Raw genomic sequence first — 21,842 nt, 5'->3', positions numbered from 1 at the left:
ATATATGGAATGGAATTGAAAACTTGGTAAACCATAAAGTAAAGATTAAAAGATATATGGAAACTTTATTTTAGTAAAGAGAACCATTGAAATTGCGGGAATCGTATTTACATTTAAAAAAAAAAAAAGAAGTAATGCAAATTGGCTTAGATGGAAGGAGCGCGTTTATGTTGGCAGAAGTAGCGCGTGAGGGTCGGACCCACCCACCATTTTAGTGATCGGAAATAGCATTGGCATGGCTTAGTCTGCACGCAGAGGGGTAGAGAGGAGGGGCCAGGGTGTATAGTAATTGCATCAACTCCAGGCGTCGGGATTGATATGGGTTGACTTAACTGTGGTTAAGGTAAGCCAAGGAAAGGCCATCCATTTGCGTGAAGAACAGAAAGTGGCTCTTGGGGAGTGCGTAGAGAAAGAGGCCACGCAGCAGCTCTTCGCCTTAATTCCAACCCTGCCGCCGCAATTCTGCATTCCACCATTTGTCCTTATCGCCATCCCCACCAGCTCTTCACCTCAACTTACATTGTTATGTTTAATAATAATGATTAATCCCACGCCTAAGTTAGAAACAAACAACCACATGACATCCTTAATTAAACACTATATATAATCGAGCATCATTTTCAAATTATTTAATTTATTTTCTTTTTTGGTTTGTGGCATATCATATAACATAACATAAAGTTAAATTGAATCAGAGGGTCATCTTATCGTGGGCGTTACAAATTGATTCCATACGATAAGGAATAAGAAAATGACGTGGCTGCGCGTGCCATTCTATACCCACTGTACACCATGGATCCTGCCAAATACAATTCACTGAAATCTTGCAAGTGGGCCATTGCTAAACTTCTGCCACGTGTCTGTGTCTCCTGACGTGGCTTTATATGGTTGGAGATTCCACCTCGATTTGTGTTATCTTCATGTTGACGAGATAATTGGGTGTATGAGATAGAGAGAGAAAGGGGGAGGTTTGGGGTTTATATAAAGGGTGGGATGGGTGTCTGTATTTGCAAGCGAAGTTGAAATTAGGCGTAAAACGAAGAAAAGAGGGAAGCTAATTCCTCTGCTCTCCTCTGTTTGATTGTGCAAGTATTATCGAGTGCTTCCATTTCCCCCCACTCCCCCTTCTCTACTCTCCCCGCTTCTCTGAGTTCCCTTTCTTTTTTCTTCTTTCATTTTGGTTTTGCCATTTTGTGTTATAGACCCACAAGGCTGCTGCTCCTTTGAATGAAACTCGGGTGATTCGGAATATAGATCAGCTTTCTCTTTTTTCTTCGTAAATATTTTTGGTTTTTGTTTTCTGCTTTGATCCACTTGGAGGGTGTTTTTGAAGTCCCTCAGGTTGGTTTTAGGAAGGTTTAGAACTTTGTTATCTTTGGATCTTGTATTGGGTTACTGAAGTTTCTTGACAACAATCATGGCTGCAGCTATAGATGTTTATACTGGTATTTCAACGCAGGTTTACTGTTCGGATCCTTTTAGCGAGGAATTAATGAAGGCACTTCAACCTTTTATGAAAAGTGCTGTTTCAACCTCCTACTCTTCTTCTTCTTCTTCTTCTTCTGTTTCTTGTCAGCCAATATTAAGCACTGATGTTTGCTCACCGTCGAGCACCTGCTTGTTTTCTCAAGGCTTCTCGGGAATTGAGCAGATGGGTATTGAGCAATCAGGTCCAATCGGCCTAAACAATCTTACCCCTTCTCAGATATGCCAAATTCAAGCTCAAATCCAGCTACCCCAACAAACCATGTCTTCCCTCTCTTCTTCTTCTTCTTCTTTCCAGTCTCAATATTGTAACTTCCTTGCCCCCAAATCCATCCCCATGAAGCTCATTGGCTCTCCATCTAAGCCCACTAAACTCTACAGGGGAGTCCGGCAGCGGCACTGGGGAAAATGGGTGGCAGAAATCAGACTCCCAAAGAACCGAACCAGGCTCTGGCTTGGGACCTTCGACACGTCCGAGGAGGCTGCTTTAGCCTATGATAAAGCTGCTTACAAGCTCCGTGGGGAGTTTGCCAGGCTCAATTTCCCACATCTCAAACACCAATTCGGAGAATTCAAACCTCTTCACCCTTCTGTGGACGCGAAACTTCAAGCAATTTGTGAGAGCTTGAAACAGGGGAAAACAGAGAAGCTCTGTTCTGCTGAGGATGAAAAGGCAAACACCAGTCCACCTCCATCGGAGTCAAACTTAGTGGTTGACAATTATTGGGAACCGGAATTGAAAAGCGAAGTGGAGACCTCATCCTCATCCTCATCCTCATTCTCATCCTCATCTCCTTCACGGTCTGAAGAATTGTCCACCGGATCATCCCCTGAATCAAGTATCAGCTTCTTGGATTTTTCAGATTCCCAATGGGGTGAAGGAGAAGCATTTTGTTTGGAGAAGTTTCCTTCTGTGGAAATTGACTGGGCAGCTCTGAGTCAAATGGTCGAATCGGAGTGTTAATTAGTAATGTTGTGTAGTTTGTTGCAAAGATTCTGCAATGAAATTTTAGGCATTTGCAGAGGTCTGGTGTTAGTGAAAGATTAGGGTGGTGAGTCAATGAAAAGAGTCTGTTTTCAAGGGAGATGCAGTTTGTCTGTAATGGGTTCTATATGGTCCATTGTGGTCTGCAGGTTCTTTTTTCTTCCCTTGCATGGCCATCTTATTTACTCCTACATTTTGTTCCAAGTTAATGTAATTAAGCAGTCTGTGTGTTTTAGTACATATGAAGCTCTTCTTTATCAATCTAATAGGAGTTCCTTTGGGTGAAGGGAATTGGGGAGTTAGGCATCACTGAGCCCATAACAAATAACGGCCCAAACAACAAACAAATCCAACAAGTCCACGAAACTGAGCCCCAAAAATATCTAGACCTATATTATTTTGGTGTGCCGCCAATTTCAAAGCGTTTAGGCACCCAACTGGGTCTTCGTGTGTTGAACGCATCAGTCTGCAATCGTCCCTGTCTCTCTCCAATTTCCATTCGGGCATGGGAACCATGTGTGGGCACAATTTTCAAGTTCCATCTCCATATGGGCCATTCAACTTTACAATTATTGTATCATTTGTGTTGTTTGTAGCATCAACTCAACAAATATATTCAGAGAATAATCCAACACAATAGAGGTAACTACGTGCTTTGAGCCCACTCATTAAATCATTATATTCTCAACATCAAAATTGACAGTTACCTCTACCAGAGGCTGAAATCAATAGACAAAAAAAAAAAAAAAAAAAAAAAAAAAAATCACTATGAGAAATAATAAATATGATAGCATACAAAAAACGCTATCGTAGACTTTTTATAGCGTTTTTCGTACGTCGTGACAGCTCATATTATTAAAAATATAAGACTTATATGGATATATATATATATTTTGGTAGGTAGCTCATATGGCTTCATCGCCTGCCTCGTACATCTTAAAAGTCTCTGTCTGTACAGGGGAATGGAAGACAACCAAAATTTGTACCAACCAAGATTTCCTCATTAACAGTAAGCAAGGATTGTGGTTTAGTACATAATTGGTGTGGGCTAAGCAGACATGAACCAAGCAATCCACTTCATATCCACATTCTAACCTACTTTAAACAATTTGGTTGGTGAAAGGTACCAAAGCATTTAATAAAAAGAAATTACACCTAATGCAACCCAACTGTATAACCAGGATGATTGTTTTTTTTTTTTTTTTTTGGGGGGGGGGGGGGGGGGGGGTGGATTGGGTGCAGCATGAATATCAGAAGCAGAAAAGTTAGACGGGGTGTGTGTTTAGATTTGAAAGAGAATCTCCTTGAATTCTTTTTTCTTCTTTTTTGTTGGGAGAAGTTTATAAGGGAAATGGAAAGGAAGAGTTGGAATCCACTAAAAAGAAGGGCTGCTTTTGATGGGGAGTTTAGAATAGAGACACTGACATGAATATATGTAGTGTGTAAACTTTTGACAAAACCTCGGCTCTTTATTTAAGACGTGTAAATATGTACTTGTAGCCATTTATAAACTCCCCCTCTCATTACTCTTTCTTCCTCACCCTTCAATTATTTGAAACTTTAGTTATTTTGAACTTCTAAATTACCCAACTTACTACTAAAGAAAAAAAAAAAGCTTTTTGGTTGCTGTTGGTGTAAAGTAAAAGGGGAAAGTTTTTGAGTTCTGAAACGTCCACCCATCAGTGTTCTAAATTTCACACTTGTAAAGCTCCCAAGTTTATGCTTTATTCTAAAACTATCTATTTTATTTAATCATCTCCCCTCCCCTGCTTTACTTCCCCCCTTAAAAACAATCCCAGTTACTTGGTTGATTATACAACCTAAATGGAAATGGACTATGAAAGGCCAAATATTAGAATTCCAAACCCATGTCTTCCATAATCGAATAGGTTGGATTATAGTGATGCTGTATTATAATTTATCCCAACCCAACTCACAAAGTTGAACAAAAAAATTGCCTTTCTGTTTTCACTATTATACTACTAATGGACATCTGAAGGGTTGAAATTCAGGTAATAAACTCAATCTAACACCTCCAAGGCTTTCACTGAATGACTAGAAAGAAAGTTACAACAAATAGGAATGCAAAGGAAAGAACTTGAAGACCTGTCGGTAATTAGTGAGCAGTTTTCTGTAGTGCATTCAGTATGGCTTGTGATAGCTCTTCAGCATTGTACTCGATTCCAAAGCATCTCATAACCTCCAGGTTTGGACTCAACAAATACCTGATTGTTTTTCCGCATTATACATACATTATTATTCAAGTCCTAATGAGAAAAAACACAGTCAGCAGTGTCAGGTGGCTTACATTTTGTGTGAAGAATCGATAAGATAATCGTTGCCATCCTCTTCAATCTTCTTAAAGTAAACACGGTATTCCTGTGCCATTTGCCTTACTGCTGCAACTGGCCCAGTCAGTCCTATAATTCTTGGATCAAACTCTGCAGTCCAAAGATGATGGAAAAAAAAATAAGGGAAACGTCCACCAAAATATATTTATCTGGACAATATGTATCATCTTCAGGAAGAGGAAAAGACTGACCTTTAAGGTAAGCACGAAGATGTGATGGGTTATCTCGTTGTGGATCAATTGTGACAAATACAGGTCGAACCTTGACGCTATGTCTAGACTCTTATTCACAGAACCATAAACAAATAAATAAAGCAAGAGAGGCAGTAAACGGCAACACCATATAAACGGATAGTGCAAATGTTGCAGTTTTTCAAGTAGTGAAATACCTAATATGTTTATAGCCTTGGACATAATCTGGAGTTGCTCTGGCACAACATCAGGAGACGAAGTGTAACCAAAGTAGAGGAGAGTCCAATTCCCCCGAAGATCTTTCTCTGTTACAATTCTTTTCTCTGTATCAATAAGAGCAAAAGGGCCCCCAATAACTGGTCCTTGAACTACGTTTACAGAGGTGCTTCCCTGCCCTGAGTAGAAGAAGACACTTTAGTTGTCTTTAAATCTGAAGCATTTAAATATTGTCCCCAAAATCAATCCGAAACTTATTCCACATGCTGACTCAGGCTCATTAAAAGTCATTCGTATGCCAAAATCTTCAGAGCATAAACTTGATCATGCAGTATTACAACGCTAATATCAACAAGTTTACCACTGCCACGCAGCACTGTCCCAGCAGGGTTGAAAAACTAAACAGAACAGCCATTCATATCAGGAGCTGTAAAAGCCCATAAATTCCCAGTATAGTTTAGAGACATGGCAAATAGGATATGCATATAGTGTTGAGGATTGTTGGGAGGGAGTCCCACATTGGCTAATTAAGGGGATGATCATGGGTTTATAAGTAAGGAATACATCTCTGTTGGTATGAGGCCTTTTGAGGAAACCAAAAGCAAAGTCACGAGAGCTTATGCTCAAAATGGACAATATCATACCATTGTGGATATCCGTAATTACAAACATATAGTGCCTGCTTATAAGCACAAATCTAAACATTTTCATAATCCATATAAAAAGAGGTTATTATTCAGGCCATTCGAGCTTTATTTCAATCTTCTACTTCCTCATTTCCCTATCCTATGCATAGAGGAGTCAAGGAAATCCACAACAACTACTGGATGATTGATTGCACAGCTACCTATGGTTTCTTGTGGTAAGAGACCCCCAATAGAGTAAAACTAAAAGCGAACAAATCATAGTTATATAGAACCTTGTATAATGGCATCCCAAGTCCTAACAGAACCGTCTGTGCTATATTTTCTTTCTTAAGTCTTAATATAGACAATAATTATGAAACTTATTTGCAGCGAAACTAATTAACATTGGTGACCAATATCAAATAAAAGAGCACAAACAAAAACCTTTCAAGACAGCTCTTCTCTCATCGTTATAATGAACAAAGGCAGCTAACCCAACAAACCCCATGACCGCAGCTGGCTGCACAAAAATACTAACAATAACAGTAAAGTAAAGAAATTGAAAAGGAGAATTTTGAATCTAAAAGATGAGGGAGGGTCAGGTCATACAATGATATAAGTAGCCCATGAACGAGAAGTATGTGCATCTACAGAAATGACAGGATGGACTTCTGGTCTTTCCTTATTGTATTTTGATGCTGTGGAATATCCGCAGGACCGAACGCTAATTGATGGATGTAACCTACATCAAAATTTCTCTTAGTAAGCAATGACAATCTAGCCCATAACTGTACTGGAAGTCACTTGATTATCAGCTACATGTCATGGTTTTACATTAGAAGAAACAGGACCCACGATTACGTAACTCCATACGATCGCAATTCAATATAATCGCATCTCGTGTGAAGTTAGCAAGCAAAACTCAGGAAAATTTGGCGAAAACCCTACGCTTCCGCTTGGTAAACCAATACATCGAATTGCATTGATACAAATGACAAACCAACTCAGCAGGATAATGGTTTGCACATGCTGCGTTCGGATTCAAAGATAGATAATCGGCAGCCATAAAAACACAACATAATACCAACAAGCGAAGGATAGGAATCAGTTGTAAAGGGTTTAAGGGAAAAACCTCTGAAGTAGACAGCGAGCATGAGGGGAGTGGAGTTTGGAGGGAGAGAAAATAGAACGAGAAGTGAGCATATTTGTTCCGTGGGGAGAGAATTTTATGAGCTTCTGAACAATCGTGGCTTCGACCAAAGACCCATTTCAATTGTTACGCGCCTTGCTCTCCAAGATTGTCTACCTTCTAAAACTATCCCAATCGGCATAGATTTTGACTTTCCAGGATATCAATTTTCAGCCTGTAAGTGCAACACAATCTTGGTGCCCCAGATTCCTTCGCTTCCCTTGATTAAACAGCGACGCCGGATTGCGGTTCCCTCCACCTTCCCCCCCGCCCCCAATTCTTTAGAATGTTTTCTGGGCCTTTACTGCGTACGCCCCGATGTCCGTGCCAAGATTTCGGTCCACTCCTACGGCCTCTAAAAGAGCCCATAACTGGATGGCTTCTACCCTATACATTAAGGCCCAATCAAAATTCCGAAGCAATTACAATTTTTCTGCCATAACCCTCATTCATTGGAGACCACGAAGCCCTTCGAAAACATTCAACGTGCATACTCAAGGACAGAGGTTTTGGTATTACAAACCAGTTGCATAAAAGCCTAAGAAATTTAAAATCGTTACCGTACTGTCACAGCACAGATGGGCCAAAGCAGCAACCTAACCCAGTCCAAGTTTGACCCAACTCAAGATCAAACGCTCCAACTCCATCACCTTGTCTGCCCCGACACATCAAACTCCAATGTCATTAATTCAATAAAATTAGCGGTGGTCCTTGTAGCAGGTAAACTTTTTTTCCTTTTTCGTCTTTGTTTCTGAAGAAGTGGTTGCAAAAATAATGCGATTTGTCGGAAATAATAAGGATCAACGAATACCCACCTGAGGTTGAGTGGTCGAAATTGTTTAGGGCTTCTTATGCTTTATTTTTTGGGTACAAATTATGGAATGTGCAACTAAAATTAAAATATGATTTTAAATAGAAACTGATAATTTGGGACGATGGCGATGGGTTCTAACTTATTGTATTTGAATTTTCTCACATTCATGAATCTTCTTACCACCACCCCCTCCATTTTTCAACACTATATTTGTTATGAATTCTTCACAATACACCATTTATTTGTTGACACTTTAGTCACTTTTGATTACAAAATCAAGGCCCACAATGGGCATGACTCTGATATCATGTTACGAATCATGGACTCTCCATAATACCATATTGTCCATTTTGAACATAAGTTCTCATGATTTTACTTTGGGATTCTCCACTACGGAATGTAAGTAGTATTCTTTACTTATAAACTCATGATGTTCCACTAAATTAACTGACGTGGGACTCACTCTCAATAATTTTCAACAATATTAACATATATTGAGGGAGAGTTGGTCGTGTATTTGAAGTTTTTTTTCCTTACTTTCCATACTTGCTCGTGTTATTTACTATTATTATTATTCATCCCTTCAATACGAAATATTAATTTAAATAGGACCATATCTTAATAGTCGTATTGGTAAGCTTATTCATTGGACGATGATAGGATTCATAAAGTCCATTGAGTTTAATATTTATTCTAACTCAACCTTTTATCTTTTTCTAAGGACGAAAAAAGTGGAATCAAAATGGAAAATAATAATCAATTTCATACTCGATAAGTCTGTATCTTGAACTTGAAGAATTAAAAAACAATCAATTTCATGAAAGACCAAAACTTTATTTATCAGGTAATCAACCACTCCACATTTCTTTGAAACTTTCGAGTTTTCGAATATATTATGACCCTCCACAATAATATGATATTGTCCACTTCAAGTTTTGGGCTTTTCCAAAAGACCTAAAACGAACGGAGAGGGTATTCTTTGATTATAAACTCACGATCATTCTCTAAATTAACCGATGTGGGACTTTGATCATCCAACGTATGAAACTCTCTCGTACACACAAGTTTAATGAAACGAAAATGAATTGGGATAAATGGGAATATGGAATCCAATTATAGAGAAAGGAAGAACACACATTTTGATGTAATTGAGATAGAAATGATATTTGTTTGTACAAGAAATAAATAAAAGGCATTGAAAGCAAAGACCAATGAATGAGAACAAAAAAACGACGCCTAACCAAACTTTTTGTTCCTCCTTTCCATATTGCGTTCTCAATCCCTTTCTGACTATAGTTGAAGTAAATTGCAGGAATAGCAAAGGCATGAGTAAGAATCACGTTCCCAGAACTGTTCTCTGTTTCAAATATAAAAAAAAAAAAAAAAAGAAAAGAAAAACAAACCCAGATTATGAGGATAGTGGATTACGGGGCCCCCATCTGGATACCCATCTGAATTGGTACAAAGTTTTTTACAATTATCAGATCCAAATGATGGCTTGAATTGAGGTCAGGCCACTCCCCACCTCCCCCCGCCCCTTCAATCCAATGGCTCTCATTAATGGCCTTCCTCTCCCTGCTTCCTGCTCATCAATCCAACCCACAGTTTCACTCAATATGACGCCAACGTCTCATCATTCTCCTTTTGTTTCTTTCATAACCAAATTATTGTTCTACCTTTAACCTTTTCTTAATTCCACTTTTTTTTTTTTTTTTTATTTAATTATTATTATTATTATTCACACAAAATATGATTCTACCCTTCAAATGAAAGATGGAGGCCTCAACATCAACCATAAATTACCATAGATATATATATATATACATAGATAGATAGATATGGCGTTGTCTACGGGGTCCAAAATCATCATAATTAGCATACATATTCAACTTGGCTTCTGCTACATCTCATCTCCAATAGGAAAACGAAATTTGATGTCTACTTTGAATTCTTTGTACTCCCAACACAACGCCAGGATATCACCCCTTATTATAACAACAACAGCCGCTTTCATTTGCCCCATTTTGAATTAAATTGCCTAATAGCCCTATTATTATCAATAAATATGTTCACAACAAAAATAAATCTCTCAAATAAAATTCATGCACGCACCGACACTGCATTACCCATCCACTTACAATTTTCTTATTTTCATTTACATAATTATGTTTAAAATTCATTCATTCATTCATTCTCTTTTTTTTTTTTTTTTTTTTTTTTTTCCTTCTCTTTATTGACATTATTATTATTATTATTATTATTATACGGCACAAACCACACGCAGGGGTATATGTCAGAAGAACGTGAAAGTACAAAATTGGGCTTGGGATATGTGTGGAAAAGTATAATGATGGTGGTGATTTTCTTGACTTTTTGTAATACTCAACAACCCTCTCTATTGATTCATTTTATTTATATTAAAAAAACAAAAATCAGAAAATGTTTAATCAATAATTGTGATTTGATTTTTTTTTTTTTTTTTAATAGGGTTTTTGGTGGTATAATATTATTTAGATTAAGAGCGGATGAAAAGCAGGCAAGTTGCATTTACTTTGACTCTGTTTGTAGCATTCTGGAGTTTCCATCTTATCTCACATGGATGCCCCACGTATGATCCTTTTCCCGTCGAGTAAAACCACGCCCAGAAGCAACCTCTCCTTTTCGCAGCAAACCCCTCTCCCCCAATTATAAACACCACAAACCCCCACCCTTCTCTCCTCTTCTTCTTCGTCTTCTTCCTCCAAATTTAAGGGTTTTCAGTGGAGCTTCCACTGTACAACTCCACCTCTGCAACCTCCGATTCTGTCGGTTGTTTTTCCGGTGGCTTTTTTCTCCCCTACCCCTTTCTCAAATGGGTTTCTTATGATATTATGAGGGGGCAATCGGCGGCAGAACAGCTTTAATTGTTTTTTTTTTTTTTTGGTTCTGCACCTGTGGTATACTTTGTGTGTGTGTCCGTACATCTTGGCCTTGTTTGGGTGTTTCGTGATGGATTCCGGGAGTAGTGCAAGTATACAAAGCTCGAGTGGCGGCGAAGAAGAGTACGATTCACGCGCGGACGGGGGGCTCTCTGGTTTCTTAAACAATCCGTCACGGCATGTCGGCCCCATAGCTACTAAGCCCAATCCACCCCCACCATCCGTACATCCTCCAGCGACGCACCACCCTCATTCTTCCTCTTCCCTCTTCGACCCTTTCTCCAACTTCGCCCAATATTTACCCACTCGATCACCTCAAAATTCCCTTCCCAATCTCGACTTCCTCTGTTCCAGAAACCCCAGGTCCGACCACGACCCGATCCAACTTCCCGCCTCCATTTCCATGCTCCCTTCTTCCTTGACGGCCACCAATAGTCAATTGCAATTGCAACTCCCTCATCAAGTCACCCCAACTAATGTCCAACCTCCACCGGGTTTAACTCTCACCGCGGATCGAACCGACGTCGTTCATAATCATAATAACAACAACAACAACACTGGTACTGGTCGTAACCCGAGGAAGCGAACCCGAGCGTCGAGGAGAGCCCCAACCACCGTCCTCACCACAGATACTTCCAATTTCAGAGCTATGGTCCAGGAATTCACTGGGATTCCAGCACCTCCCTTCACACCTGCATCCTGTTTCCCCAGAGCAAGAGTGGAGCTTTTTGGCGGCACCTCCTCCACCTCTTCCCCACCCTACCTACTCCGCCCATTTCCCCAAAAGCTACCTCCCTTTCCTTTCAATTCCCCTGATACTACCACTACTACTACTACTACTACTACTACTACTACTTCTACAAATACTTCCCTTCTCTCTCCATCCTCCCATTTTCTTCTCCCCAAACAGAATCATCATCTGTCCTCTATTTTCAATCTCCAGTCCCCTCCCCCTCTCCACCCACCTAATATAAATCTCCTCGCCTCCGACCTTCAAGTTTCCCTTGATACTGCCCAAACCACATCCGAGCCCCGTCCTAATCACCATCTTCATCAAACGCATCTCCCAGAAGAATTCCTTTCTGGGAATATTCTTCCGCCAAGTTGGGACATTGGCGGCGGCGGCGGCGGAGGAGGAGGAGGAGGAGCCAAATACTGTGGCGGTACTAGAGTTAACAACAACTATTCAGCCTCTTCTTCTTCTTTGGATTTTCATGGTGATAAAGGGGGGTCCTCCGAGAATGTGACGACTAGGAGTGAAGGTATGATAGAATCTTGGATTTGTTCGTCAGATTAATTAATTAATTAATTAATTAATTAATCCTCATACCCAGATGCTTATGAGGCATGAGAATCACAGACCCACATCGAAGTAGAGGTATAATTATCCAAATTTTATTATGTACATCACAATACAATACACTTCCATTTTGGGATTTCCTCTTCAATTTCTCATACATTTCTCTTCTTCTTACATATTCCTATAATTATTATTCCAATTCTCACACTCTCTTCTTTTTATTTATGTTCTTAATATTTCCAAATAATAAAGGGAACAGACAGCTTGGTGTTGCTACTGCTAAACCATCCTCCTACTGTTTCTACATTCTCAGACTTCACTTCTTTGCAGTAGCCTAGTAAGCAAGCAGCATGGCCTCTCATGTTTCTCATCTTTCATTTCACTCTCTCTCTCTCTCTCTCTCCACTCTCACCAGACAACATGTTTTTTGTTCTTTTATTAATTAAATAAATAAAAAGAACAGCAGCTATCATACTTTAGGAGCGATTAGAGGCGAGATTTGAGGAATGGGTAGCCGCCATAATCTGTCTGGGATCTTTAAACCAGTACATTTTTATTTCCCATATGCATTATCTTCATGTGCATTACCAATTCCGAGTCTGCAGGCAGGTTTGGAAACCGGAGGTTGATGTAGATGTGTGCCCCAAATTAAAGCTCTAACCTCTAGAGCTTGTTAGACCAACGTACGACTTTCCAGTCCATCATTCCCTAAATTAGCCGATGTGGAACTTTCATCATCCAACACCTCCCTTCAAACAAAATACCCCTCCTCTTAATTGAGGCTCGACTCTTTGTCTTAGTCATGCCTTTGAGGAGGCTCAACTCATTTTCTCGACATTTGAGGATTTACTAATGTATTGACACGACTAAATTTATTGGGGTTATGCATGCAATTATTTAAATGAAAAGAGGATGAAGAAAAAAAAAGAAAGTGGGTTTGGATGTTTGGGATGAAGCACATGGGAATTCGTGAGGGAGAAGCACCAATTTCGAAGTTGGTGCTTGATTGGACTATCATTGTCTTTATTTTAATACCATCATAAATGCTCTAATGTTTTGGCGGAAATTGTAGTTTTGTTTACATGCAATTTGTGTAATCAACGCATTCAAGTCACCTCTAATCCTAGCTCACAGGGTGGAGACCACCCTCTTGAACTCCAACAATTTCTTCAATTTCCATAATCACCCACTTCTCTATCGTAATCGAGATTAACCTCCTAATTCATTTAAGATACTATAAACCCTACAAAAAAGAAAATTCATGCAGCTTATTACTATATTTGTAAATCAAAATAGATATGGATTGGACCCATAATTATCAATTTTATAATTTTTTTTTTTTTTTTTTTTTTTTTTTTGGGATTTAAATCATAAACTTAGTATGATTTTAAATTGAGGTTTAAGAAAAATGGAAAGAATATGTTAGATTATTAATGTTATTAGAAAGGTGAATAATTGAGCCTTTTGTGTCCGGCATACAACAATGATGAGGAATGGGGTTTTGTAACTCCAGAATTTAGGCTCTAAAGTTTAATTTGATCATAATGAAGCGTTAATTGTGTTGACTTTAGCATTACCATAACCCTTTCTAAAAGCTCATTTAATTTTATCATAAAAATTTCAAGATTCGAATATTTTAATGTTTTGAGTAGTAGGATCTGATTGGATGACATGGGAATGGATGCTTTCGGTGACTCATTTTCAACCAATCCCATGCTCACACGTTTCAGCTTCACGTCATGCTCGCGTCATATACTTCACTTCTTTCTTTGGGCTGGGCCTCATGTCGATTCTCTATTTGGGCTTCAGCCCAGTATTCTGGCTATTTTATATCCAATTTAATTTTGTCGATAAAAGTAACGAATTAGATCCCTTCCTTGGCTCACACTGAAAGCACTTTTTTTGAGGCAACAAATATTGAGAAAACTAAGTAATTGGTAGCTAACCCCATTTAATTATACAAACAAAATGGTTAAATTACTTCGAAAACTATACATTTTCAAATCTGATTCAAACAAAAGATTGGTCCTTCATTCGGGTCAACAAGTGCAGCTTCAACGAACATCGCCCAAGCTGAAGCCTTGGGTCAACACACTTCTCCCGTGCCGCTCGCTGCCGATTGAGGACAAAGGGCTTCAAAATTCGTAGCGGGGAAGGCTGTTTGTGGACACCAAACAGCGTTCCAAGATGAAATCTGAGGCAGTGACATTGATATTGGTGAATCTGGCTGCTATTATGGAGAGGGCCGATGAGTCCCTGTTGCCTGGAGTTTACAAGGAAGTTGGAGCTGCTCTTCACACCGATCCCACTGGCTTGGGATCCCTAACTCTCTTCAGATCTCTAGTTCAGTCTTCTTGTTACCCTTTAGCTGCTTACTTAGCTATGCATCACAACCGCGCCCATGTCATCGCTTTAGGGGCTTTTCTCTGGGCCGCCGCCACTTTTCTCGTCGCCCTTTCCTCCACATTCTTGCAGGTTCGTCTTTCTCGTCTCTCTCCATTCACGCATCTCCTGTAAGCCCTGCATATCTATGTCTCTGATTTCAAATATTAGTGGACGCTAACCTCAAAATTTGAGTAATTTTATTAGGAAATGTATTAAACAGTGAAATTTGAAGTAAAAACATAATCGGTTTAGGACCTTATATGTTAGGAATCACACGTCAATTCTGAATATAAGCTCTCGTGGCTTTGCTTTGGGCTTTTCCAAGAGGCCTCGTACCAATGGAGATAGTATTCTCCCTTATAAATTCACGATCTCCCACAAAATTAACCAATGTGGGACTAATCCTGAACGTTACAATGATTCCAATCTTGGATGATCATATTAGGTGGCAATTTCCAGAGGCTTAAATGGTATCGGTCTTGCCATAGTGGTACCTTCCATTCAGTCCCTCGTTGCTGATTCCACTGATGATAGCAACCGTGGCTTGGCTTTTGGATGGCTACAACTAACTGGAAATCTTGGTTCGATCATTGGTGGTCTTTCTTCTGTTTTAATGGCCTCCACATCTTTCATGGGAATCCCCGGATGGAGAATTGCCTTCCATCTCGTTGGTCTGATTAGTGTCATAGTTGGTATGCTAGTATGGCTTTTTGCAGACGATCCACGCTTTTCCGAGATTGATGGAACAACAAAGGACCAACCACGCAAGCCATTCTGGTCAGAAATGAAGGATCTAGTTAAAGAAGCAAGGTCAGTTTTAGGGATCCAATCTTTCCAGATAATAGTAGCTCAGGGGGTTGCAGGATCATTTCCCTGGTCGGCTTTGTCGTTTGCTCCTATGTGGCTTGAACTCATCGGCTTTTCTCACGAGAAAACAGGATTTCTTTGGACTCTCTTTATAATTGCTGGTTCATTGGGTGGCCTTTTTGGAGGAAGAATGGGAGATATCTTATCAAAACGCTTTCCCAATTCAGGAAGAATAGTTCTGTCTCAGATAAGCTCAGGTTCTGCCATTCCTCTGGCTGCAATTTTGCTGCTGGTTTTGCCCGACCATCCATCCACAGCGTTCTTGCATGGACTGGTTTTGTTCATAATGGGTTTCAGCATGTCATGGAATGCACCAGCAACTAACAAGTATGTGTTCATCAACTAGAACAAAAATCTAATGCACTTTACAGCTCTATATAATATGGCAATTGCTGCATTCTGAATTGGTGTATTGTACAGTCCAATATTTGCAGAGATAGTCCCAGAGAAGTCCCGGACGAGCATCTATGCATTGGATCGATCATTTGAGTCGATTCTGTCATCGTTTGCTCCTCCCGTTGTTGGTGTTCTGGCCCAGCATGTGTATGGATATAAGCCAGTTGCAAGAGGATCCTCAAATTCTGCTCAGATTGAAGCTGATAGAGAGAATGCAAAATCACTAGCCAGGGCACTCTATACAGCCATTGGTATTCCAATGTCACTGTGCTGCTTCATCTACTCTTTCCTGTATTGCTCATATCCAAGAGACCGAGAGCGAGCTAGAATGCACGCCCTGATAGACTCTGAAATGCTGCAGCTGGAGTCTACTACTACTATTACTACTATTTCAATGGCAAAAGATGTGGATGAGAAGGATCAAGCAGAGATCGACCTTATCTATGAAATTGAAGGCACTCTCGATTTCAACGACAGCGATGAAAATCATCTTCTTAGTCATCAGCTAACAGTTTCTGATTCTTAACCATAACTTACAGGGAATAACGCCGGAAATGTTGATCAACACGATCCAAAGCAGCATTTGATGCCGATTTGTTGAGTTCATCTTCTTTGAAACTTTATACAAAATACGATATTTTTTTGTAATTACGCTCGCTATTTCACTGCGTGGATCACTTCATTGACAGTGATGAAAAACATGTTGTTCCTGGTGAAGTAGTAACAGAGCTGGATTTGGCATCGTAGCTCACTATAAAAAAGTATATCTGATATGGAATTAAAAGAGATAAACGGAAGGAAACATATATTCGATCTTGAGCCTAAAACTTTGATACCAAATGACATGTGGAAATCACTACACGTGAGTAAGATTTAAATTACTTTGTTGATCAAATATCTCAAGGCAAGAACATTGTTTGAGATTCAAATCACTCTACAACAAAGATCGATCGTGTCTAGCTTGAATGATTCTTGTTGATCAAATATTTCAAGGCAAGAACACTTGATTGAGATTCGAATCACTCCACAAGCAAAATTGATCATGTCGAACTTCAATGATTTTACATATAACCTAAACTACATAGAATTACAAATAAACTTAGTTATTGGCTAAAGAACCGTACAAATGCTTCTTTTACTATATTTTCCTAAGTCTACTTACAAATACAATATACATAATTTTATATAGTTTCAAAATGAAACTAACTTTATATAGTATCAAAATGAAACTATTGTAACATTCATACTTAAAGCCATAATTAACTATGATGTAATTGTAACTATGGTAAATAAAAAGTCTTAAAATACATTAATAAAATAACTCTAAATTATAATGCATTCAAAATTTATAACATGAAGCTTCATTATTCCTCAACGTAGTATAAATTGATATATCTTTTGATAATTTCAATAATATTTTGTTCACATCTTTATTAAAACATATTGTATGATTGATGTCTTTTCTAACGTTTAAAATTTACACAACTAAAATAGACAATCTCTTCCTTTAGTGATCCACATGGGGGAGAGATTCCACCATCAATCATTTATGAGCCATCTTTAAAGTGCCCCGCAAAAGTAACCCCCTTTCCCCTTTCCACTTTTGGTTCCCTTTCACTTCGGTGCAAGTAAGTTAAAATTTTGATTTATATATAATCATAATGGTAGATCGGTAATAAATTTTAGTTGGATGTTAATTTTTCCACTCATAATCTATAATTTTATATTAATTAACATATGTGATTCAATGGGCGTTTTGATACATAAGATGAGACAAATCAGTGGGTGCTAGTTTGGTCCCTTCTCTTGTCGTTTTGGAAATCTAATCAATGGAGACATAAATACAGATCTCTTCACAACATCGGTCCATATGAGGTGGAGCTTTCTGTGAACTTCGCCATTTAATTCTCACATGGGTCCCACTACGATCGGACGGTGGAATCTTTCCCTTCTTCTATTTACTCTCATCTTCCCAGGAATGAGCCTCCGCGGACCACCACAAATTCACTCCCACGACGGGCCCATAACTTAGGATCCTCGTTTCTAACCCGGGTTTGCAGGTCACCCGTAAGTCCGGTGGGCCAGCCCAAGATAATAAAAACAAAAACTATATTATAATATTAAACATAAATCCATGTTGATTAGTTTTGTAAATAATAATAAAAGAAAGCATAAACTATTTAACTTAATAATTAAGTTTCAGATATATGTTTATAATAAAAATTATTAGAGATAAAATAATGTTTAATAATAATAATGAATATATGTAGATCTTTTAATTCTTAGAAGTAAAATATTGGACATAAATTTTTTGTGACTATATTCTTTAAGAAGTTTTAGTTGGAAATGAAGTTTTAGTGAAATTATAGGTGTGAAGCATCACCATATTATAAATGCAATACTAAAAAAGGGTCATCTAAATTGTAGACTCTTTTAAAGAAGAACAAATGAGAAAGGAGTATTGTAAGAGTATTGAGTTTAAATTGTCAAAAAGAGTGGAGCAAAAGATGAAATAATTGATCACGGAAAGCGATGGGAGGGCAGCCACGACACAAGTGAAAACGCGTACACTAACAGTAATACTGCGCTCTGCTAGCTATGCTTTGCGTTGCTTTGCTCCATTCCATCGCCATGTGAGGCTGACCTATTTAAAAATGTATTCCTCATTCCCACCTTTTGCATTGACATCCTCCCTCACTCCCTCACTTCCTTCTACTTCACTCACCTCTTCGAATTGAGCAGCTCTTGCAGAGGAGAACCCAGATTTCGGAAATGGTGGGTTTCAGAGCTTCCAAGGTATTTATGCTCTTTCTTGTTTTGGTCCTTTTTGCTGCGGCTTCTCTCTTATGTGTGCGCGCACAATCTGAATCTCCAAATGGAGGGTTGTTTCGAGGAGGAGGAGGAAGGAGAGTTTTGGAGGCGGTGGAAGAGGAGCACCCCAAGAACAAGAACAAGAAGTCCACCGATGCCTTACCGACCAAAACTCAGAACAAGCTCCTTAAACCTCCCACCCAATCCTCAAAAAACCAGACCAAGCTCATTAGCAACAATTTCTCCACCAAAAACAAGACCATGCTTGGTAAAGCTAAGAATTCCACAAAACTGGCATCTGGTGGTAACCTGTCCAAGGTTGGGCTGAAGAAGCTCAATGCCACCGCCAAGTTCCCAAAGCTGAATTCCACATCGAAATCCTCCAATTCTACCAAAACCACTTCGTTCTCTGCCAAGAAATCTTCAGATCTACTCAAACTAAGCACACCCAAGAACAAAACGACGACGCCCAATTCCACAAAGCAATCCCAAACCACCCATCTCGACAAATCAGAGAACAAATCGAAGCAGGAAAAACCCAAGAAACAAGCTCAGACCAAAGCAAAAACCAGTTGGGTCGACGAAGATGAAGACGATGATTTGGTGTCGGAATTCAGAGATCTAACCACGAAATTTCAGAAAACTTTGATCCCAGACCTTGCGAGAATCTCCACCACTTCCAAGGCATACATTACGAAAGCCAACAAACAAATGACAATGGGATTTAAACCCATTGTGGGTAACAAGTATGCATCCACCATCGCTTCCCTCATCTCCTTCGCATTCATTTTGATTCCGTTAATCTTGGTGAGTCTTTTATTCAATCGAATCAAGGCTTATTTCTCACTCCAAAAGGTCCTAATCTTCATCCAAGTGTACCTCGCAATCTACTTCGGCATCCTCTGCTTCTCCTCCGTGGTCACTGGGCTGGAGCCGCTCAAATTTTTCTACTCCACCTCGCAATCCACCTACATTTGCTTACAGGTGATGCAAACCCTTGGATACATCCTGTACCTGCTGCTACTAGTGATGTACCTGGTGCTAGTGTTCTCCACCGACTGTGGGATGGGGTCGAGGATGTTGGGTCTGGCCCAGACCTTCGTCGGGTATGCAGTCGGGTTGCATTACTATGTGTCGGTGTTCCACAGGATGGTTCTACACCAGCCGCCCAAGACAAACTGGAAAATTCATGGGATTTACGCCACGTGCTTTCTGGTGATTTGCGCGTTCGCGGGGGCGGAGAGGAGGAAGAAGGCCTACTTGGAAGAGGACGGAGCAGAGGGCAAGAAGAGTTGATTCAATTGAATGCAGATTTTTTTTTTTTTTTTTTTTTTTTTTTTAATAATTAAATCTTTCTTGTTTCGTCTTGAATCTCTTACTGTTTATTGTTGGGCATTGTAGCACCACCCCAATTGATGAAAACCAAAGCAAAAGAAGGGTGCCATTGGGGTAGCCTATTATTACTCTATTCTTCTATTACATCACATTATTGTTGGCAAACAAAAGTAGTTATTTCTTTGACTTTTGGTACTCAACTCTGACTCCGGTGATACCCTTTGGGGGTCCATTGGGATTGGAAGAGTAAATTGCAGAGTGAAATGGGGATTGATTTTGTCTGTTTTAGAATATGGGAAGGCGTTGTGTCGGTGGCTGTCGGTGGCTGTCGGTGGCTGCGTTGCGATGGGGGCTATTTTTATTTAATGTACCCACCGACTTTTGAACGTTGAAATGCGGCTCTACTTGTTTCATTAACACACCCGCGATGGGGGACCTTCTACCCCTACAAATTGCCTCTCCTAGGATTTATAATACCCACCTACCTTTCTTACAAATTCACGTTTTCCAAGCTCCAATCTCGGTTCCATTATGGAACTTCAATACGGGTTCGCTTTTTAAAATAACTTAAATAAACCATGTTTTGGGGCTCTAATAAGGATCTTCTTCTTCTTCAACTCTAATAGGGAATAGAGAAAGAATGTTGGTGATTAAGAGCAATGTTCCCGTAACAACCCAGGCCCACCGCTTTGGTGTATAAGATCAATGTTCTTGTAACGACCCAGGCTCACTGCTTTGGTGTTTAAGAGCAATGTTCCTGTAACGACCTAGGCCCACTGTTTTGGTGTTTGAGAGCAATGTTCCTGTAACGACTCAGGTCCACCGCTAGCGGATATTGTCTTTCTTAGGCTTTTCATTTCGGGCTTTCCCTCATGGCTTTAAAATGTGTCTGCTAGGAGAAGGTTTCCACACCCTTATAAATGTTGGACATCACAATTCACCCGATCTGGGGCCCAGCGTCCTCACTGGCACACTCTTTCCTTCCTCCAATCGATGTGGGGCCGCCCTCAAATCCACCCATTTTGGGACCTAACGTCCTTACTAGCACACCGCCTCGTGTCTACCCCCTTCAGGGAACAGCGAGAAGGCTGGCACATTGTCCAGTGTATGGCTCTGATACCATTTGTAACGACTCAGGCCCACCGCTAGCAGATATTGTTCTATTTGAGTTTTCGCTTTAGAGCTTCTTCTCAAGGCTTTAGAGCGCCTATGGTAGGGGAAGGTCTCCACCCCAACCAACGTGTGACAACACAATTCCAGTATCAATTCCAAGTGGGATCAGTCAATTGGGTTAGCTCCATATAAATCCAAGTGGGACCAATGTGGGATCACTATTTAGAAGATGGAGTTGGTGTATGGGTTGACCTGTTTGACCTTTGCTTGCTCATTCGCACATTTCTCATGTCCTTATTAGGAAATGTGGAATAAATTAAGAGGGATGTTATTGGTAATAATAAAAATAATATTTTTAATGCCATGTTGATATTTATTATATACTTGTCCTAGTCATCGTCTTGTCATCTTTTTATGCATAATAATATTTAATAGAAAAATTAAATTAAAATCAAAGATGGTCAAACTAATGCACATGCTTCTAAGATAAATTAAAAAGATATAAAGTAACAGATCATAGCATGATTGTTTTAAAAGTAGACTATAGTTTAATAAAAGTGAGACATTGCGAAGGAAAAAATGGGTAAAATTTGAAGGCCCAAATGAGTTGGGTAGGTGGAAGAGGTGGATATAAAGGGAGGGAGTGTGTTGGGGGCCCAAATGGGTTGGTGCTGGCGAAAGAGAAACAGGAGGAAGGCGCTGCCGCTGGTCCCCTTCCGAAGCTTAGTCCCAACTCTGGCGCTCTGTGACTTCACCATTTGCTGCGCATTTAGAGATTTCAGTGAAAGGGACGTCGCTTCACACTCACCTGAAAAACATTGGCCTTTCCTTCGTTGCAGTCCAGTCCAGTCCAGTCCACT

General features: G+C 39.7%; 5 protein-coding genes across 8 annotated transcripts; 4 read left to right on the top strand and 1 right to left on the bottom strand.

The window, feature by feature from the left end:
• The first annotated feature begins 996 nt into the window (after positions 1 to 996).
• LOC111804094 (ethylene-responsive transcription factor ERF060) lies at positions 997 to 2,710 on the top strand. Of its 2 annotated transcripts, XM_087127692.1 has the most exons (2): positions 997 to 1,341; positions 1,460 to 2,710. In XM_087127692.1, exon 2 carries the CDS (start codon positions 1,493 to 1,495, stop codon positions 2,447 to 2,449), a length of 957 nt encoding a protein of 318 aa, XP_086983818.1. In that variant the 5' UTR covers positions 997 to 1,341; positions 1,460 to 1,492; the 3' UTR covers positions 2,450 to 2,710. The 2 variants fall into 2 exon arrangements, with proteins under 2 accessions (XP_086983818.1, XP_023544546.2); XM_023688778.2 differs by having other exon boundaries at positions 997 to 2,710.
• Positions 2,711 to 4,320: 1,610 nt separating this feature from the next.
• HCC2 (Thioredoxin superfamily protein) lies at positions 4,321 to 7,425 on the bottom strand. 2 transcript variants are annotated; one of them, XM_023688781.2, is made up of 7 exons: positions 6,987 to 7,425; positions 6,464 to 6,596; positions 6,299 to 6,387; positions 5,210 to 5,407; positions 5,013 to 5,102; positions 4,779 to 4,911; positions 4,321 to 4,695 (listed from the first exon to the last, which is right to left on the bottom strand). In XM_023688781.2, exons 2-7 carry the CDS (start codon positions 6,499 to 6,501, stop codon positions 4,587 to 4,589), a joined length of 657 nt encoding a protein of 218 aa, XP_023544549.1. In that variant the 5' UTR covers positions 6,502 to 6,596; positions 6,987 to 7,425; the 3' UTR covers positions 4,321 to 4,586. The 2 variants fall into 2 exon arrangements, with proteins under 2 accessions (XP_023544549.1, XP_023544547.2); XM_023688779.2 differs by having other exon boundaries at positions 6,299 to 6,374; positions 6,987 to 7,339.
• Positions 7,426 to 10,397: 2,972 nt separating this feature from the next.
• On the top strand, positions 10,398 to 12,554 carry LOC111804092 (uncharacterized). Of its 2 annotated transcripts, XM_023688775.2 has the most exons (3): positions 10,398 to 12,037; positions 12,110 to 12,153; positions 12,328 to 12,554. In XM_023688775.2, the coding sequence occupies exons 1-2, from the start codon at positions 10,846 to 10,848 to the stop codon at positions 12,124 to 12,126; spliced, it is 1,209 nt and encodes a 402-aa protein (XP_023544543.2). In that variant the 5' UTR covers positions 10,398 to 10,845; the 3' UTR covers positions 12,127 to 12,153; positions 12,328 to 12,554. The 2 variants fall into 2 exon arrangements, 1 of the variants encoding a protein (XP_023544543.2); XR_002816461.2 differs by having other exon boundaries at positions 10,401 to 12,153.
• Positions 12,555 to 14,012: 1,458 nt separating this feature from the next.
• LOC111804088 (uncharacterized) lies at positions 14,013 to 16,529 on the top strand. The gene is made up of 3 exons (XM_023688771.2): positions 14,013 to 14,550; positions 14,906 to 15,654; positions 15,748 to 16,529. The coding sequence occupies exons 1-3, from the start codon at positions 14,263 to 14,265 to the stop codon at positions 16,247 to 16,249; spliced, it is 1,539 nt and encodes a 512-aa protein (XP_023544539.2). The 5' UTR covers positions 14,013 to 14,262; the 3' UTR covers positions 16,250 to 16,529.
• Positions 16,530 to 18,359: 1,830 nt separating this feature from the next.
• On the top strand, positions 18,360 to 20,002 carry LOC111804090 (uncharacterized). Its single transcript, XM_023688773.2, has one exon. It carries the CDS (start codon positions 18,496 to 18,498, stop codon positions 19,828 to 19,830), a length of 1,335 nt encoding a protein of 444 aa, XP_023544541.2. The 5' UTR covers positions 18,360 to 18,495; the 3' UTR covers positions 19,831 to 20,002.
• The last annotated feature ends 1,840 nt before the right edge of the window (positions 20,003 to 21,842 follow it).

This window comes from Cucurbita pepo, chromosome 10, assembly GCF_057944985.1.
Source record: "Cucurbita pepo subsp. pepo isolate OVF chromosome 10, ASM5794498v1, whole genome shotgun sequence".
Lineage (NCBI taxonomy): Eukaryota > Viridiplantae > Streptophyta > Magnoliopsida > Cucurbitales > Cucurbitaceae > Cucurbita > Cucurbita pepo.
Note: the sequence above shows the minus strand (reverse complement) of the source record. Positions and strands in the feature narration are given on the sequence as shown.

Coding starts and splice junctions, on each gene's coding strand:
- LOC111804088 (XM_023688771.2), top strand. CDS start 14,263: ATGAAATCTGAGGCAGTGACATTGATATTGGTGAATCTGGCTGCTATT. Junction 14,551..14,905: donor TTTCCTCCACATTCTTGCAG/GTTCGTCTTTCT, acceptor TGATCATATTAG/GTGGCAATTTCCAGAGGCTT. Junction 15,655..15,747: donor AATGCACCAGCAACTAACAA/GTATGTGTTCAT, acceptor TGTATTGTACAG/TCCAATATTTGCAGAGATAG.
- LOC111804090 (XM_023688773.2), top strand. CDS start 18,496: ATGGTGGGTTTCAGAGCTTCCAAGGTATTTATGCTCTTTCTTGTTTTG.
- LOC111804094 (XM_023688778.2), top strand. CDS start 1,418: ATGGCTGCAGCTATAGATGTTTATACTGGTATTTCAACGCAGGTTTAC.
- HCC2 (XM_023688779.2), bottom strand. CDS start 7,057: ATGCTCACTTCTCGTTCTATTTTCTCTCCCTCCAAACTCCACTCCCCT. Junction 5,103..5,209: donor CAAGGCTATAAACATATTAG/GTATTTCACTAC, acceptor TCTGTGAATAAG/AGTCTAGACATAGCGTCAAG. Junction 4,912..5,012: donor TCTTCGTGCTTACCTTAAAG/GTCAGTCTTTTC, acceptor TTTGGACTGCAG/AGTTTGATCCAAGAATTATA.
- LOC111804092 (XM_023688775.2), top strand. CDS start 10,846: ATGGATTCCGGGAGTAGTGCAAGTATACAAAGCTCGAGTGGCGGCGAA.